This window comes from Dama dama, chromosome 18, assembly GCF_033118175.1.
Source record: "Dama dama isolate Ldn47 chromosome 18, ASM3311817v1, whole genome shotgun sequence".
Classification (NCBI taxonomy): domain Eukaryota; kingdom Metazoa; phylum Chordata; class Mammalia; order Artiodactyla; family Cervidae; genus Dama; species Dama dama.
This window is the reverse complement of record NC_083698.1, coordinates 66,084,244-66,100,976: the sequence shown is the minus strand read 5'-3', so window position 1 is coordinate 66,100,976 and position 16,733 is coordinate 66,084,244. Positions and strand designations below refer to the sequence as shown.

General features: G+C 33.7%; 1 protein-coding gene across 1 annotated transcript in view; it reads right to left on the bottom strand.

Annotated features, from left to right (window-relative positions):
- SKAP2 (src kinase associated phosphoprotein 2) overlaps positions 1 to 16,733 on the bottom strand; it is a 165,468-nt gene that overhangs the window by 72,850 nt on the left and 75,885 nt on the right. The window contains exon 5 of the mRNA XM_061165484.1: positions 276 to 353. Coding sequence (XP_061021467.1) covers positions 276 to 353 — 78 coding nt within the window. The remainder of the gene's footprint in view (positions 1 to 275; positions 354 to 16,733) is intronic.

Sequence of the window (16,733 nt, the reverse complement as noted above, 5' to 3'; positions counted from 1 at the left end):
CCAGGTCAGAAAAAACATAACCCTCTGCTCAGCCAAGTGGGATAACAGTGAGAAGTCCCATCCTGGAGATACAGTCAAGGCAGGAATAGGCAGGAAACAGCTCCTGAATCACCTACAAATACCAAAGGTTGACAACAATAAACTTGATCAAATGTTTTATTTTGTTCTTAGAAAGTACTCTGAGCTGAAAGCTGTATTTTTTAGTTGGGACAATGTCATTAGATTTTCTTAAAGTCTTAGATTTTTAGGTTTTTCATTAGAATCATATAATTTACCTTTTCTGCGTTTTTCAAGGTAGCCAGCCTTTAACACAAAAGGAAGGTCCTGGGCTGCAATTGGAGGAAACTGGTTTCCTATGGAAGGCAGGGAGCAAAAAGAGCAGTGAGTAATCCCTTTTAGAAAAATCAAGTATCAGATCTCATTAAATTCAGTATACTTTTAATTACTCAAATTAATTAAATCCAAGTCTATTAGTTTTATTTCATATGCATTCCATAGACTAGTCCCTCTCCACCTCCTGTGAATCTCAAGAGCAAAAAATGTTCTTTACTATTACATCTTAATATATTATGCTCCCAAATACACAATAATATTATGTAACTGAATGATCTCTAAAGGGTGATACTTTTTGACTTGCATTCTATAAGGAATGGACTAGGACACTGTTATAAATAATAGTGTTCAATATCTTTATAAATTCATTGGAAATATACCACAGTTGCTTCAGCATTTTACTAAAGAATCTAACAAGTGAAAATAACCAGTTCAATGACAGTTTCCATGGAATATACCAATAAAAATAGTCTTAAAATAGTTTATGATAAATAATGTTTTGATAGGAAGCTTATTATATAGAAATTAATCACAGAATTACCAACTGGGTTTTTAAAAAATATCCAGTAGCTATAAAATCATGTTATTTTTCCTTAAGAAACAAAAATTCAAATTAAAGTACTAATTTCAGTTCCCTGGTGGATCAATTTTGTTCAGTAAACACAAAACAATTATCATTAAAATATATTTAAAATGGAGTAATAATTTTGAAATACATGTTAAATTTTAAGGAAAGCCAGTGCAACAGTTTGAACAACTGTCCAATCAATGTATCCATTTAATCCATTGAAGGTAAAAGTTATTTAGTATAGTATTTTTGTACATAAAATAAAACAAACATAAAGGAATCTTATCTATGTGAGTAAGTTCTGGTTAACCCCTAAATTAAAGAAGGTGACTATAGTTTGACTTGCTTTTTTAACAGAAAACAAAAAATGATTGACAGCATCTTTTAAATTAAACTAGGTTACACCAACAGAAATATTGTATCACATAGAAATATGAAATTTTAGCTAATATAAAACCATTTAGGAAAATCTTCTTTCTAAATAAGATTCATGAAAACAAAGTATTTATTTACCTCTTCAACTAAGCAAGATGATAGTTTAGTTTTTGTGGAAGTATGCTTGGACTCAGTCTTTTATGTAACTGGCACATAGAGTTCTTAAGTGAACTATACAAAATCCCTTTGTAGGAAGCATCATTTGGATGATATTTCAGAATGAGAAAGCAAATATATTCATTAAATATTTAATATGATTATTGTATGTCATGAAAAAACTTCTAAGTGGTTTGTGCACAGTGGTAAAAAATAGAAAATTCACTGCAAACATCCCGTAAATAATTGTGAGTCTTTCCGATGATGGAAACAAACTCTTAAGCACTCATTTATGGATGAAATTAAGGCACCCAAGCAAGAGGCAACTTTTCAGTCTTAAGGTCTAATACAAAAGGGCACAGGGAGGGCTTAATTATCTCTACTTGGCTAGAAAAGGCTCATTGAGAAGTAGTGCCATGACCCTCTCATATACATTGGGGCATAAAATAAATGTTCTTTACATATAAAACAAATGCTCTAAATCTTAAGAAGAAACTTTATATTCTGAAGAGAAATGGGTACCTTTAGCATAGCTTTCAACTTTAAAAAGTTACTGGTCCAGACAAAAGGAGGGGAAGAAGCAGGAGAGAAGAAAGGGAATTAGAATTTACAAAGGTGAATGTATATAACCTGAAGCTCTTGCTTTAAGAAAAATGTTGATTAAATTTCCATCTGGCAAATCAATAAAATTTGATGTCACAAGCAACACTTATTCCGAATTCTAAATTCATGTCTCTAATATAAAATCTTTCATTTCATTCCTAAACGGGAAAAACAAATTTTCTGACTAAAATTTCATTTTTCTAAACTCCTTTTGTTATTTGCCCAACACCTAGGTTTTGTTTAATATGAGTTTTTTAAAAAGTAAAAGTAAAGTAATAGTAATCCCTTTAGATACTTCAGATTTTAAGTTCTTAGAAGAACCATTTCATGTCAATGTATGACAAAAACTACTACAATATTGTAAAGTAATTAGCCTCCAACTAATAAAAATAAATGAAAAAAAAGAAAAAGAAGAACCATTTGACTGGTAGAACACCATGAACATATAAACACTTAATACTTTTTGATTGTAGAAATTGAAAATTTGTAACAAGATATAAAAAGTAGTCATTTCTCTTTAAAAAAATATGAACTCTCACATCATTTAGACCTCATATCACTGTACCTACAATGATCAACAGTATGCCACCATTTAAGGAGATACTCACTGATTCAAATAATTATTATTGTTGTACAGTTGCTCAGTTGTGTCCAACTCTTTGCGACCCCACAGACTACAACACACTAGGCTCCCCTATCCTTCACTATCTCCCAGAGTATGCTCATGTCCATTGAGTTGGTGATGCCATCCAATCATCTCATTCTCTGTTGCCCCCTTCTCCTCCTGCCTTCAATCCTTTCCAGCATCAGGGCCTTTTCCAATGAGTCAGCTCTTTGCATCAGCTCAGTTCAGTTCAGTTCAATCACTCAGTCATGTCCGACTCTTTGCAACCCCATGAACCGCAGCATGCCAGGCCTCCCTGTCCATCACCAACTCCCAGAGTCCACCCAAACCCATGTCCATTGAGTAGGTGATGCCATCCAACCATCTCATCCTCTGTCATCCCCTTCTCCTCCCGCCCTCAATCTTTCCCAGCATCAGGGTCTTTTCAAATGAGTCAGCTCTTCGCATCAGGTGGCCAAAGTATTGGAGCTTCAGCTTCAGCATCAGTCCTTCCAATAAATACTCAGGACTGATTTCCTTTAGATTGACTGGTTTGATCTCCTTGCAGTCCAGGGGACTCGAAAGAGTCTTCTCCAGCACCACAGTTTAGAAGCATCAGTTCTTCGGTACTCAGCTTTCTTTATGGTCCAAATAATTATTAATAAGACTACCATAGACAGAGGTGCCTGGCGGGCTATAGCCCATGGGATTGCAAAGAGTCAGACAATCACTGAGCAACTAACACACACACACACACACACACAAATGCAGGTATGCTGACACATGAAGAAAAGATAGGTAAAGCTAACAGAAACCTATCTGGCAGGTATCAACAGAGTTGCTGAAAATCTGCCAAACACAATTACATTATCTCACCAAAAGAAATTATGCATCACAGCAAATTACAACATTCCAACAAACTCACAATTGTATTATCAACTCTGTTTCATTACCAAAATTCACACCCTTGTCTCAAAAATAATTTTAGCACTGAGCTTTAATCCTTTGGCAGAGGATTAGGCATTCAGTAAATGTTGGCTTTTATTAATTATAGTTAAATATTATTATTATGCTTAATATAACTATTAATTCAAATGAATGGTTACCAATGTGAATATAAGACAATTTAATGTTGCCTAGGGAATTTTAATCAGAGAAATGAAAAAAGCATGATTTGGTAACTGTATGAGTTAAGCATTACAGTTATTTTAAAAGCAACTTGAAGATTTCTTTCTGAATATATGAAAGTGGTTGATGGAGAAATTATATCCTAACTCAAAGGAGAAAAAATAATTAACCTATACTTCAGGGCAGCTTATTTATACCGCAGACTATTACCTCCTAGCTTTCTAAAGTGGCCAAAAATTTTCACTACCCTGACAAAATAAACATATACTGACAAAGACAAGTCTTCTTTTTATAATATGGGCATGTATTTCTTATATAATAGCCCAACTTTTCTAAAGACGATCAATATTAGATATTAAAACTAATACCCTGCAAGAGCAGGCAAGGAATGGGTCTTCTTCCAATTTGGCATTTTGGAATCTGATGTATGCAAAATGGTAACAATGTCACAAAAAATTCAAAGAAACAAGTATCATGTACCTAATATATCCTACTAACTCAGTGGTAAAAAGGAAGCAATGGAATCCAAATTTTCTTATAGTTAGGTAGGTATCAATATTTTATTCACAAGGCCACTGTTTTTAAAAGATAACTCAAGAATTCTAGATTGTGTCTTGAAACTTTTGTCTTAAAATCAAACTGTGTTATACAGTGGACATAGTCTACCAGCAAGCTAAAGGAATGGATTCTAGAATAGAGAAGAGTTCCAAAGCATGAAGATATTTAAAAAAAAAAAAAAAATTACCTAAAACCTAAGTAAGGTATTACCCAATTTTAGTAATTTTATTAATCTGCAGTTTTAATTTTTTCCCTGAAACTAGGAGGAAAACTACTGAAATCTTTAAATATAGTCATGTATTTAAGAAATAAGTTCTATCTTTTAAAATGCTTTAAATATTAAAATATTTAGCCACAATATTTAATAAAATATTAAATAATACCCCCATTCTAAGATTCCACGAAATAGATACACACCGATATTTTTCTTGCACTTTCAATAACAAATGGCCAAGAATCAAGATGGATTTAACTTTCAAAAATATCTAAAGTGAAAACTGTTCACAATATATTTTGGTAGAACAATGGATAACTGCCTTTAGATCTAGCATAGAACTGTTTTATGTCATTTCAAAGGTTTAATTTCTAACTAGAATCGTGGCCTGGAGTATCTGTGAAAGAAAATAAATACATAAATATTTTTCATATTCTACTAACTCAATTCACACAGAAAATTTGGAATCTCAAATCTTTTCATCAGTTTTTTTTTCAGTGGCAACACGAAAATTATGTATTCAAAGGACACATGAAACAACAGTAACACTTAAGAACTATTACCGTAACTAAAAGATTACTACTTGTGTTTCCTTAGCATAGTCCTTTCATAGAGTTTTTTCCTCACTTATCACTACTACTCTCTTCAGAAAGGATTAACCAATGAATATACTACTGGTGATCCCTAAATCTATCATGATACTTACTTTAAAAAAAAAAAAAAGGCTCATATTTGGTTAGACACAAAGATGGTCAGCTTCCAATTAGCAGGACCATAGAATCCCCAGAGGTAGTTAAGCCTTGGCTACCAGATTCAAAGACTGATAAGGTCCCTGTGATGACACCAGGGGCAAAAATAGAGGTTGCAACTCACAGGTTTGCCATCTGTTAGTCTCTCCACCCCCTCTATAAAGTGGCAAGTCATTGTGAAAGCTATTCAGCAAAAACTGAATAACTATTAGGGTACTTCACATTTGCCCTTATTAACTCTGTTTCTTGATATGGAAATTCCAATAGCCTCATGAGAATCATCAATAAGTCTATCTGAAACCAAAGAAGATAATAATTCAATATTACAGCTCTGTGCTCACAGGAAACACTTCATGAATATGGTCCAAAAGATATATTAAATGCTTGTTCAGAGTCTAATCAAAAGCTATATTATATCAAATATATATATGTAACTGTGGCTGATACTGATTTTCATGGAAATCTGTCAGTACTGTAAAATTCAAGTGGCAATAATAGAAAAATTAAGAATCAGAATTAAGAGAAATCTGAAATCATGGGGGTTCATCAATAACCACTAAAATAGCAGTCAAAAAGCCATAGATTGAAAGAATGTGTGGATTATGTTATCCATAAAATTATATTATCTTCATTCACTTAAAACTGCTTCTTTTACTTAAGAAGTATGGCCAGGATTTGAACTATCGAATTACATATCTGAAGACTATTTTTTTAAATAAATTTTTAGTATAGGACTGCTGTCCTTAGCTCATAAATTTAGATGTAAAAATAATATCTCCTGAAGATTTCTGATTCTTTGGTCCAGTGATAGGCCTTAAGCTGTCACATTTTTTAATACATTAAAATTGTTGCTTACAGAATTTAAAAAATGCTTTTATCCAAAAATTCCAGATACATCAATTTGTGGAAATGCCTTATAAGCCTCCTTCAGTTATTTATAGGGATAAAAGCATATCAATGTACTGAATCCATCATTTTAAAATAAGGTTCAACATGAGTAATTTCACTTTATAAACAAGACTTCTTTTTCATATATTTATAATACTGGGCACTCTTTATACTTTTATATTTTGGTAAAAGCTACTTTTTAATAATACATCATTAGATTCTACAGAAATAAGGTAAATCAAATTTCATCTCCTATATACAGTTACTTCTCAGCTACTTTGTGTCTAACTATATCTTTTTTTTTTTTTTTTTTTTTTAGTGGTTAAAAACAACACAAATGTTTAATCTTCCAGTTCTGGAGGTCAGAACTCCAGAAAGTGTCTCATGGGCTAAAATCAAGGTGTCAGCAGGACTGTGTTCCTTCTGGAGCCTGGAGGACAGACTCTATTTCCTTCCCTTTTCAGCCCCTAAAGGCAGACCTATTTCACTGGCTATTGGCCTCCTTCCATCTTTAAAGCCAGCAATAGTCATTTAAGTCTTTTTCACAAAGGCCTCTTTCTGGTTCCAATTCTTTTGTCTCCTTCTGGTCATTTAAAGTGAAAAGTGAAAGTGAGGTCACTCGTGTCTGACTCCCATGGACTGTAGCCTACCACACTCCTCTGTCCATAGAATTTTCCAGGCAAGAGTACTGGAGTGGGTTGCTGTTTCCTTCTCCAGCTTCTCATTTAAAGGTTCTTGTATTTACATTATGGGCTTCCCTTGTAGCTCAGTTGGTAAAGAATCTGCCTGCAATGCAGGAGACCCAGGTTCAATTCCTGGGTTGGGAAGATTCCCTGGAGAAGGAAATGACAACCCACTCCAGTATTCTGTGGCCCACCTGGATAATCTCCTTATTTTAAGGTCCGCTGATAAGCAATCTGACTCCAAAGGATTCGGATGTGGACTTCTCTGAGGCACTATTATTGTGCCTACTGTACCCCTCATTATCATATCAATTGGCTACTGATTTGTGCATATATTTGTAACATATGTATCTGTCCACATCTTCTCTGTAACAAGAAAAATACTTAGCTAAATTCAGAAAAGCAATATTTTTTTAAAGTTTATGGTACACAAACACAGAGAAACTGTTGTACAAGCTTAAAATGGAATATATTTTTTCCTTAAATTAAAAACAAAATTATAACTATATCAAAAATTTAAGATATTCTAAATAATTAAGTATATATGGTTATGAATTGGATTTTAATTTAATGTTTTACTTTAACACAAAAATGTGCCCCAACCTGACTTTTTTTTAATTGAATTATAGTTGATTAAGGGCTTCTCTGGTGGTTCAGATGGTAAAGAATCTGCCTACAATGCAGGAGACCTGGGTTTCATCCCCAGGTCTGGAAGATCCCCTGAAGAAGAAATGGCAACCCACTCCAATATGCTTGCCTAGAGAATCCCACGGACAGATGAGCCTGGTGGGCTACAGTCATAGGGTCGCAAAGAGTCAGACTCAACTGAGTGACTGTCACTTTCACTTTTTCACACATAGTTGGTCTACAACGCTATTGTAAGTTTAAGGTATACAGCAAAGTGATTCAGTGATTCAGATACATATATATATATATATATATGTGTATATATATGTATATATATATATATATATATATATATATATATTTCCCGCCCCCCCCCCCAGATCCTTTTTCCTTACAGGCTATTACAAAATATTGAGTATCTTCCCTGTGCTATATAGTTGGTTTGTGTTTGCCATCTGATTTGTATTTTAGGATTGTGGTTAAAACTTTGAGTCTTAAACTCAAATTGTAGCTTAACTATTAGTTCTGTGACTTAGGCAAGTTGCTTGATTTCATTGAATTTAATTTTCAAATCTTTGAATGTAGGTATTAAGAGGGCACACTATGGAGAATTATTGTGGAGATTTAGAAATATAATATTTGAGATAACTCTAAAATGTTACTACTTCTTTTTAAGTAGCAACGTAAATTTGCCAAGTCCATTGCTCCACACATAAGAAAACAAGAAAGCTGAAAAGAAAAACCACTACAATAAAATCTGAAAGCCTTTTAATAATACAAATTTCTCTCCAGCTATAACTATTTGGCTGTGGTTTTTCCAGTGGTCATGCATGGATGTGACAGCTGGACTATAAAGAAAGCTGAGTGCCAAAGAATTGATGCTTTTGAAGTGTAGTGTTGGAGAAGACTCTTGAGAGTCCCTTGGACTGCAAGGAGATCCAACCAGTCCATCCTAAAGGAGATCAGTCCTGGGTGTTCACTGGAAGGACTGATGTTGAAGCTGAAACTCCAATACTTTGGCCACCTGATGTGAAGAACTGACTCATTTGAAAAGACCCTGATGCTGGGAAAGATTGAGTGCAGGCGGAGAAGGAGATGACAGAGGATGAGATGGTTGGATGGCATCACTGACTCAATGGACATGAGTTTGGGTAAACTCTGGGTGTTGGTGATGGACAGGGAGTCCTGGCGTACTGCAGTCCATGGGGTCACAAAGAGTTGGACATGACTGAGAGACTAAACTGAACTGAACTGAACTCCTTCCTTACTTATATTATCTCTGTATCAAACACAACCTTTACCATACTGACAGACTGTAAGTTTTAAGCATCTTTTAAAAAAAGTATCATCAAATATAAATAACAAATATATATATAAACAAATATCAGCATGGTTCAATAAGGTAATAATAATTGCAACAGATAACACTTATTATGTCTTTAAGGCTTTACCATGAGTTAAGCATGTTATATTCTTCATCCCATTTTATTCTCTTACATCCCCAAAGGTTACCAATGGAAAATTAAGGTCACAGGTAAGCGGTGCAGCCAGGACCCCAAGTCTGTCCAATGAAGCCCATTCTCTGAAATGCTATGTCCTACTGTTGATGAAACAAGTGAATGTCATCTACAGAATGGAGAAGGAAATGGCAACCTACTCCAGTATTCTTGCCTGGAAAATCCCATGGACAGAGGAGCCTGGCAGGCTATAGTCCACGGGGTCTCAAAGAGTCAAATATGACATAGTGACTGAGGGCATCTACAGAAACTCTATAAGACAATATCATTGAATTACTGTTCTGTTGTATTAATCAAAATTATGCATTTAAAATCCTAGAACATTTGTTTTATTTTCTACAAGATTTTAGAGAAATAAATTTCACCTTCCTAAAAATGTCGTTTAAAAGATTTCCATTTTGGTTTAAAAACACATTCACACAAACATGAGACAAATTAGTAATGAGAAAACTGACAGCTACAGAAGGAAAAAGAGGCTCTTTTTGTATGCAGATTCCTCTAGCAAACTATATTAAATACAAAATAAATATAATTTAGGCTGAATTCTTAAGCTCCTTTCCATTCAACTATGTTTTACTTTAGCATAGGCTATACAGCAATCTTATTTTTTTCTCTTTTGTACTGCCTTATGTTTTAAATTTAAGCTATAAATTTTTATAATTATTTTTCAGAATAAAAGTAACATTTTTCTAATTTAAAATATTCTTTAAGTTCATTTTCATTGATTCTGTGTATAAAAAGTTTAGACCCATTAACAATATAAGATCATATTTGAAGTATCTGAAATAGGAATCCACAGAATGTCTGCTCTATTGTATAATATAATAAAAGATACACTTTTTGTTTCTGCCTTCAAGAAAGAACAGATACATAAACATACATACATACATAAACATTCTATTCCCATCTCCCCAAAGAATCTATTATTGAGGGGTGGTTAAAATAAGTGAAAAATATTTAGTATGAAAATATCAACTGTGAAATCATTTTATGACTAACCTAAACTATTGAGTTGGGATTGATTCTGCCATTCAAAGTGTCACAAGGATCCTCTTGAAATGCATGCATGCTATCTCTCTTTTCTCCCTCTCTCACTCAGACACATAACACACACACACACACAATTTATCTTCCTCTCATTTGAAACATATTTTTCTATTAAGTCTCTTTTTTCAATATAAGTATGAAATTAACACATCCTTACCTACTAATTTAGTAATACACTGCTTTATTTCCCCCACAAAGCATTTCACAAGCATTTTTTTTACCATGTTGTATGAATTCTTTTTTAAACTAATTTATTTTAATTGGAGACTAACCATAATATTGTAGTGGTTTTGCCATACACTGACATGAATCAGCCATGGGTGTACATGTGTTCCCCATCCTGAACCCCCCTCCCACTTCCCTTCCCTTCATAGGCACTTGTATAGATATATTTGGTAAAGAAATTAAAAGCAAACAGGAGAAATTTGTATGTGTGTGTGTGTGTGTGTGTGTGTGTGTGTGTGTATAAAATAAGTACCTGTATAGAAAAAGTTAACATTAAGGGAATATGAGTAAAGGGTATATTTGGAATTCTTTGCACTATTCTTTTGACTTTTCTATAAATGACATTATTTCAAACTAAAAAAAAAAAAAAAAGTAAAAAATTATGACAAAACTAGGAGTCAGGGTAGAACACAAAAGTTGGAAATGCAAAACTACTACTTATCAGGAGTGGGGCAAAAATTCAGTTAAGAGCTTTATAATAATCAACACAAAGCAAGAAACAATAAATTATGTGATTCACTGCCCATAAGATGAATACAGATCATTGCTGAGGGAGGAACAAGCAGCAACTGTTCCTGGTTCCCAGCACTGAAGTAAGAAAGAAATTTCTCCCATGTGGTCACAATGTCCTCAATAATATTTTTACAGTAAGTAAAATAAAAGTTTCATAGGGTTGCTTTGTAAACATCAGTCATATTGAGCCAACAGCATAATGCCAAAGTAAGATTCAATGAAAGCAATTCTACAGAGTACAAAACCAGGTAGCCCAAGTATATAACTACCAAACAGCTTTGTTAAACTTAAGGATAAAATCACAGAATGCCTATAGGAATAAGCACCCTGAACATTTTTCAGACAATCCCTCTAAAACACTACTTGTCTTGATCAAACTTTTGGTAAATATTATATCCCAGGCAGAAGATACGACCCCTGCAAGAAGCTAAGACAGCTCTTTTCTGTTACTGCCTAAGAGTCATATCACTTAACAAGTAGCCAAGCTGGAAGTAATGTTGATGTATACTCTTATTTATAAATTTACATATAAATTTGTAAGGTTTAATAGCTTTGCAGGGCCTGGATGAAGATAACCTTAACACAAAAACAAATCAGCAGCTGTCCTTAAAGTTCTCCATGCCAGAATAATTCTAGCTTGCAAAACATTTGCACATGCCCACTTAACCTAAATAAAACATCCAGAGAACAACATGTTACTGAGAATAAGAGTATGAGTCTACTCTACAATATGAACTGGTAATCTCAGACACACGGGTAACTGAAAGAATTAGAAAACATTGCTATTTATGTAACTGAGTAAATTACTACAGAATACAAATTGAAACTTCAATATTAGAACAGTTAATGCATAGCATGTTTTTTTCCTCTAGTACCTGAAAATAAAAGCATACCCTATGCGTAATCATCTTTCTGGTCATCAACTTCTGAGTAACTTTTAACAGTCAAATGTGGTACTGGCTCAGGAGAGAGACATTCAGAAGGTACCTACAGTATTAGCCTAAAATAATGTGTTCATAAGTTTTGTTTTTTCTACTAGGCTTTGAGCAAGGGATCATGACAGTGATTCTTAAACTTGAGTGTGCACCAAAATCACCAAGGGTACGTATTTAAAATATAGAAGCACAACATTGAATTAAATGACATTGTTCTTGATGGTATATTTTAAAACCACATCTAGTACTAGTTTATAGGATTTATAAAATATGTTCTAAAGATGTTTAATATAAAATTAAAAGAACATCAATAAGTAGATAAAATACACTTCCGCAGCCACAACACTGAAAACAGAGGGAAAATGCCAGACGTACAAATGATCATGAGGATAGTGATTTTGTTTACAGTGTATCTAACTTTTGAGTCATTAAAATAATTCTATAAACATTTTATATGTGCTAACCATTGCCCATGTGGTCCCCCACTGCTAAAAAGAAGAAGAGAAAACTGACAGGAAACACAAGAGTGAGGGGCAAGATAGCAGGTAAAGGGCTTTTATAACTGAATAGCAAAAAGGGCATTCCATCTTAACACCCACTTTCACAGTTAATAACACTCCAATTCAGTTCTACACTTTGTAACAACCAACATAAAGTAAGAGATACAGTGCAAAGAAAAAAAAAATTGGAACTGCACATATAGTATTAAAATTGCCCATTTTTAACCATGTGATTTTAGCATATTTTTCAAAAATTAGTATCCGTGATATAAAAAGTCAACTGCCAAATATTCTGACATTGACCATGAGTTACACATCATAATGCAATCTAGTAATCTGTTCACTGTGTGGACTATCTCAGCCCCAGGTTCACAAGGTGACACAGTCCAACTGTCCATGGTCTCCTTTTCTCCTAATTAAGAGCTGTCATTACCAGAACAAAGTCACTACTAAAGTTTTTGTTCAAAGTAAAACTCAAAATTAAAACTTCAAAAAGAAGTTCATTGAATATTAAATGAAATAAAATGTTTGCCAGCAACATGCAACTATGGATTCAACTTCACGTGACAGACAGTGCCTTTTAGCCACACGTGAACATCCACCAAGACAGTTCAGGTGTGGTATCTCACTGCAATGTAAGGTGCTGGCAGATACCTCAGGGGAGTTTGGGCAGTGAAACTGTCTGAACTCAGAACCTTAGTTTGCTCATGAATATTTAAAACACACAATGACCTCTTAAAAACATGGAAAAGACTTAAAGTCCAAAGGATATACATCCTACTCCATGTGAATAAATGATAAAACATAAAACAAAACTTATTCAAAATAAATGCAGATATGGTAAGCTCTTGTGGTAAGATATTCCATTACATGTCTTTCTACACAAATTCAGTCTGTAATTAAATCATATCTGAATAGACCATAATGCATATTCTCACTGAAAAAATTTACATATATAATATTTTATATATATATATATAAATATATCTCTCTCCAGGAATACAATTACAGTTAGTAACTAATTCGATTAAGTTCCCTTCATCTGGATAGCCTCATCCGCAAGATTCAAAGTTCTACTTTACTTTTCAAAATGATCAAAATACATTAAATTAGAGAAAAGAAATAACTCATAAACCCCTCAGACGATAGAACCCTATGGTAATTTGATACTTGGTCTGGTGATCTCTTACCAATCAAAGAAATCAGGTATGATATTAGAAATCTTTTTTGCCTTCAATCTTTTCCAGCATCAGACAAAATAAGAAGAGGGCAGCAGAGGATGAGATGGTTAGACAGCACTACTGACTTAATGGACATGAACTTGAGCAAACTCTGGGAGACAATCGAGGATATGGAAGCCTGGCGTGTTGCCGTCCATGGGTTCACAAAGAGTCAGACCTGACTTACCAACTGGAACAACAACTAAAAATTACAAATCCATACATGGATAAGAATTAGTATAATCACTAATTTGTCAAAGAATGACTTTCTCACAGGGTGAATAGGAAAAAATATTTGCATGGATGCCATAACAATGAACTCCTGCATATCACCAAGAAAAAGTTAACAGTTTAACAGAAAAACAGGTGAAAAATATGAACCAGGCATTCACAGAATAAGTACAAAAGCCAATAAACATGAGAAAAGATGAATGTTTACTGATTTATTGTCTTTTCCCAGCTGTCCTTACCTCCCCTAGAATGTGAAATCAGAGACTACACTGTCTTACCCACTGTGTATCTCCAGGGCCTAGATTAGCACCTGGGACACAGTAATACTCACCAAATTTTGCTGAATAAATAAACAAACCTTACTAAAAATGAAAAATAACAAACTAACCCACCGACTCAATGTACATGAGTTGCGTAAACTCCGGGAGTTGGTGATGAACAGGGAGGCCTGGCGTGCTGCAGTCCATGGGGTAGAAAAGTCAGACACAATTGAGCAACTGAACTGAACTGAACTGAACTGAACTGAATGCAGGACAGAATTTTTAAATGAAAAACAAAAAAGAATGTCTCCAGATTTTTAAACAATTTAAATTAAGTCAATTTATATTATTAAATCACAGCCAGAAAAATTTCAACCACTGATCTAGAAGATTTCATTTAATCAATACAAGCGTACAACTTGAAAACAAACCCCTCAGTATGAAGATATACCCTTTCGAATGTGCAAACAGGCCAAGTCTCCTGTATCCACACTAGCGTTCACTCTGCCTGGAATGTGTTACTCTTTACACCTTTCCTCACTTCATCATCTCTCTCTCTATCCTCACTGCCTAGAAAGCGTCCAGTTCATCCTTCAGGATAAAGCTCAGCTCTTTGAAATGCCTTTCTACAGTGACATAATAAAAACATTTGTAAGAAAGAAGATCAATTTCTCAAAAAGATTAAAGGAAGCTATCTTTGCTGATACAATTCTAATTATCACTGATTTTTTTAGTATTCTAAAAAAGTCACTTCAGTGAAACAAAATTGTCATTGATTTTTAATTATCCAGATATTTCTATATTTTCCAAAACTCTTCACCTGATTACAGAAGCAATCAAAGGATTCAAGATAAACCATATTCTGGGAAAAATACTGATGAAAAAAAAAATTACTGATGAATTTCTAGAAATTCACAAGGGCTAGACATGTTCTTGGTCGCAAAAACAAGCATTTATGATAAATGCATTTTTTTAAAATGAAATAAATCTAAAAAACATTACAATACTAACAATGCATTTTTGTTTCAGGCCAACTTAGATGTTTTTAGACTGATTCATATTAAAATATGCACAAAAATAATTGTGCCAGGCTATAACTGGTATTCCAAATTCCACCTGGGAAATAAATTTTATGGCTACACTATAAACTTCCAAAATCCTGAAGTTTTAATAGATATGCTGACACAACCTTAACCATAACATTTCTAGCAACTGCTGCTATAATAAATCTGTCAGTTTCTACAATGCCTATGACAAATCCATTAATATGAATGATGTTCACTTCAGATAGCACACCACACAGCAACTGCACAAGTATGTCATCTCCATTCCGAGTAGCAAATCAGTAATCAATATTTGTAAAAGCAGCAGCTAATCCTTTGTAAAATCACTGGTTCAGTGATTGAAGAGTTTGCTCAATCCACATAGTTAATCCCTCTTCATCTGCTTGAGCCCTCTATTTATCCCAGCCTCTTAGAGTGCTAGCTATGGCAGATTAATACATCTCCACACATTAAACATGACCTGACAATTGACACAGGATACTGCTGACAGGATAAGCTCTACAAACAGTGGCCTTCTAAAAAGGAAGCTGAAAATTAACATTCAGAAACTCAAAGTTTACAAACAGGCCCCCACTACCCCTTCCCAACTCTAGTCACTACTGATTTATTGAGCCCCTGTTTATGAAATGTATCCTTATTTTTGGTTTGAAAAGTCTTCTGGCAGATTCTAGAATGCTTGTTCATAAAGTCTGCTTTATTATTAATTTAAGTCAAGGTAAATAGAAGTTTTGTGGCCAAGAGAAGAAGGTCATTTGTATAAAACCATTTGGAGAATTCTTACACATAAAGTAAAATTCTTATATGTAAAGTAGAATTCTTACATATAAAGTTCTCAGCTAATGGTACTTCAAAGTTCTACGTTTGAAGAAAATTTCAAAAAAGGATTATATTTAAGGCTTTGAATAGAAAGAAAAAGATTCATTTTTCATTCTAAAAAGTGATTGACAATATTACAAGTAAAGTGCTCTGTGCTAACAGGAACTGATACTATACAGTTATAAAATGAAAAGTTTAATCATCCTTAACAATTAGATGATATGACATTCCTCTCTAGGAAAAGATTAAATTTTATTTAAAGACATAACAGAAATTTCCTTAATGAAGTTTATTGCAATTTAGATACTCTTTATGCACCCTTGAGACTACTTATGAAAAAGCAAATGCAAATTTTCATGTCAAATTAGGAATAAAGAACAGACATTAAAAAAAATTCTTTCCTCACTATGTTGAATAAAATTAATTTTTTAAAAGACAACATGCACTCCTGTACATATACAACTTCTGGTTAGTTGTATCTAAAAAGGAATATCAAACAAACTATTAAATCTTGCATTTCTCATTCCTCCTGGGAGGAAGAGGAGGCCACAGAAAGACTGAGAAGAAACAATATGAGAAGACCAGGAGAGAATAGTTTCACCAAAAGCCAAGAGAGAACAGGATTTTAAGAGAAGAATGGAAGACCAGTAGTATCAATTATTTCAGAAAAGCCAAGAAGGAGAAATGCTAAAACTTACTCACTGAAGATGCATATTTGGAGGCTGCAGTGATCCTGCTGAGATATCAGGGAGCAGGTATTGTTGGCAGAAACCATGAGTAATTAAGAAATTAAATGGGAGAAAGGGGAGCCAGGAAAAGATAAGTGGTCTTTTAAAAAACTCAGTGGTGAAGGAGGAGATGAGAGGGAACAATAACAAGGAAGAAACAGATTTCCAAGTTCACTTTCTAATTCAATATT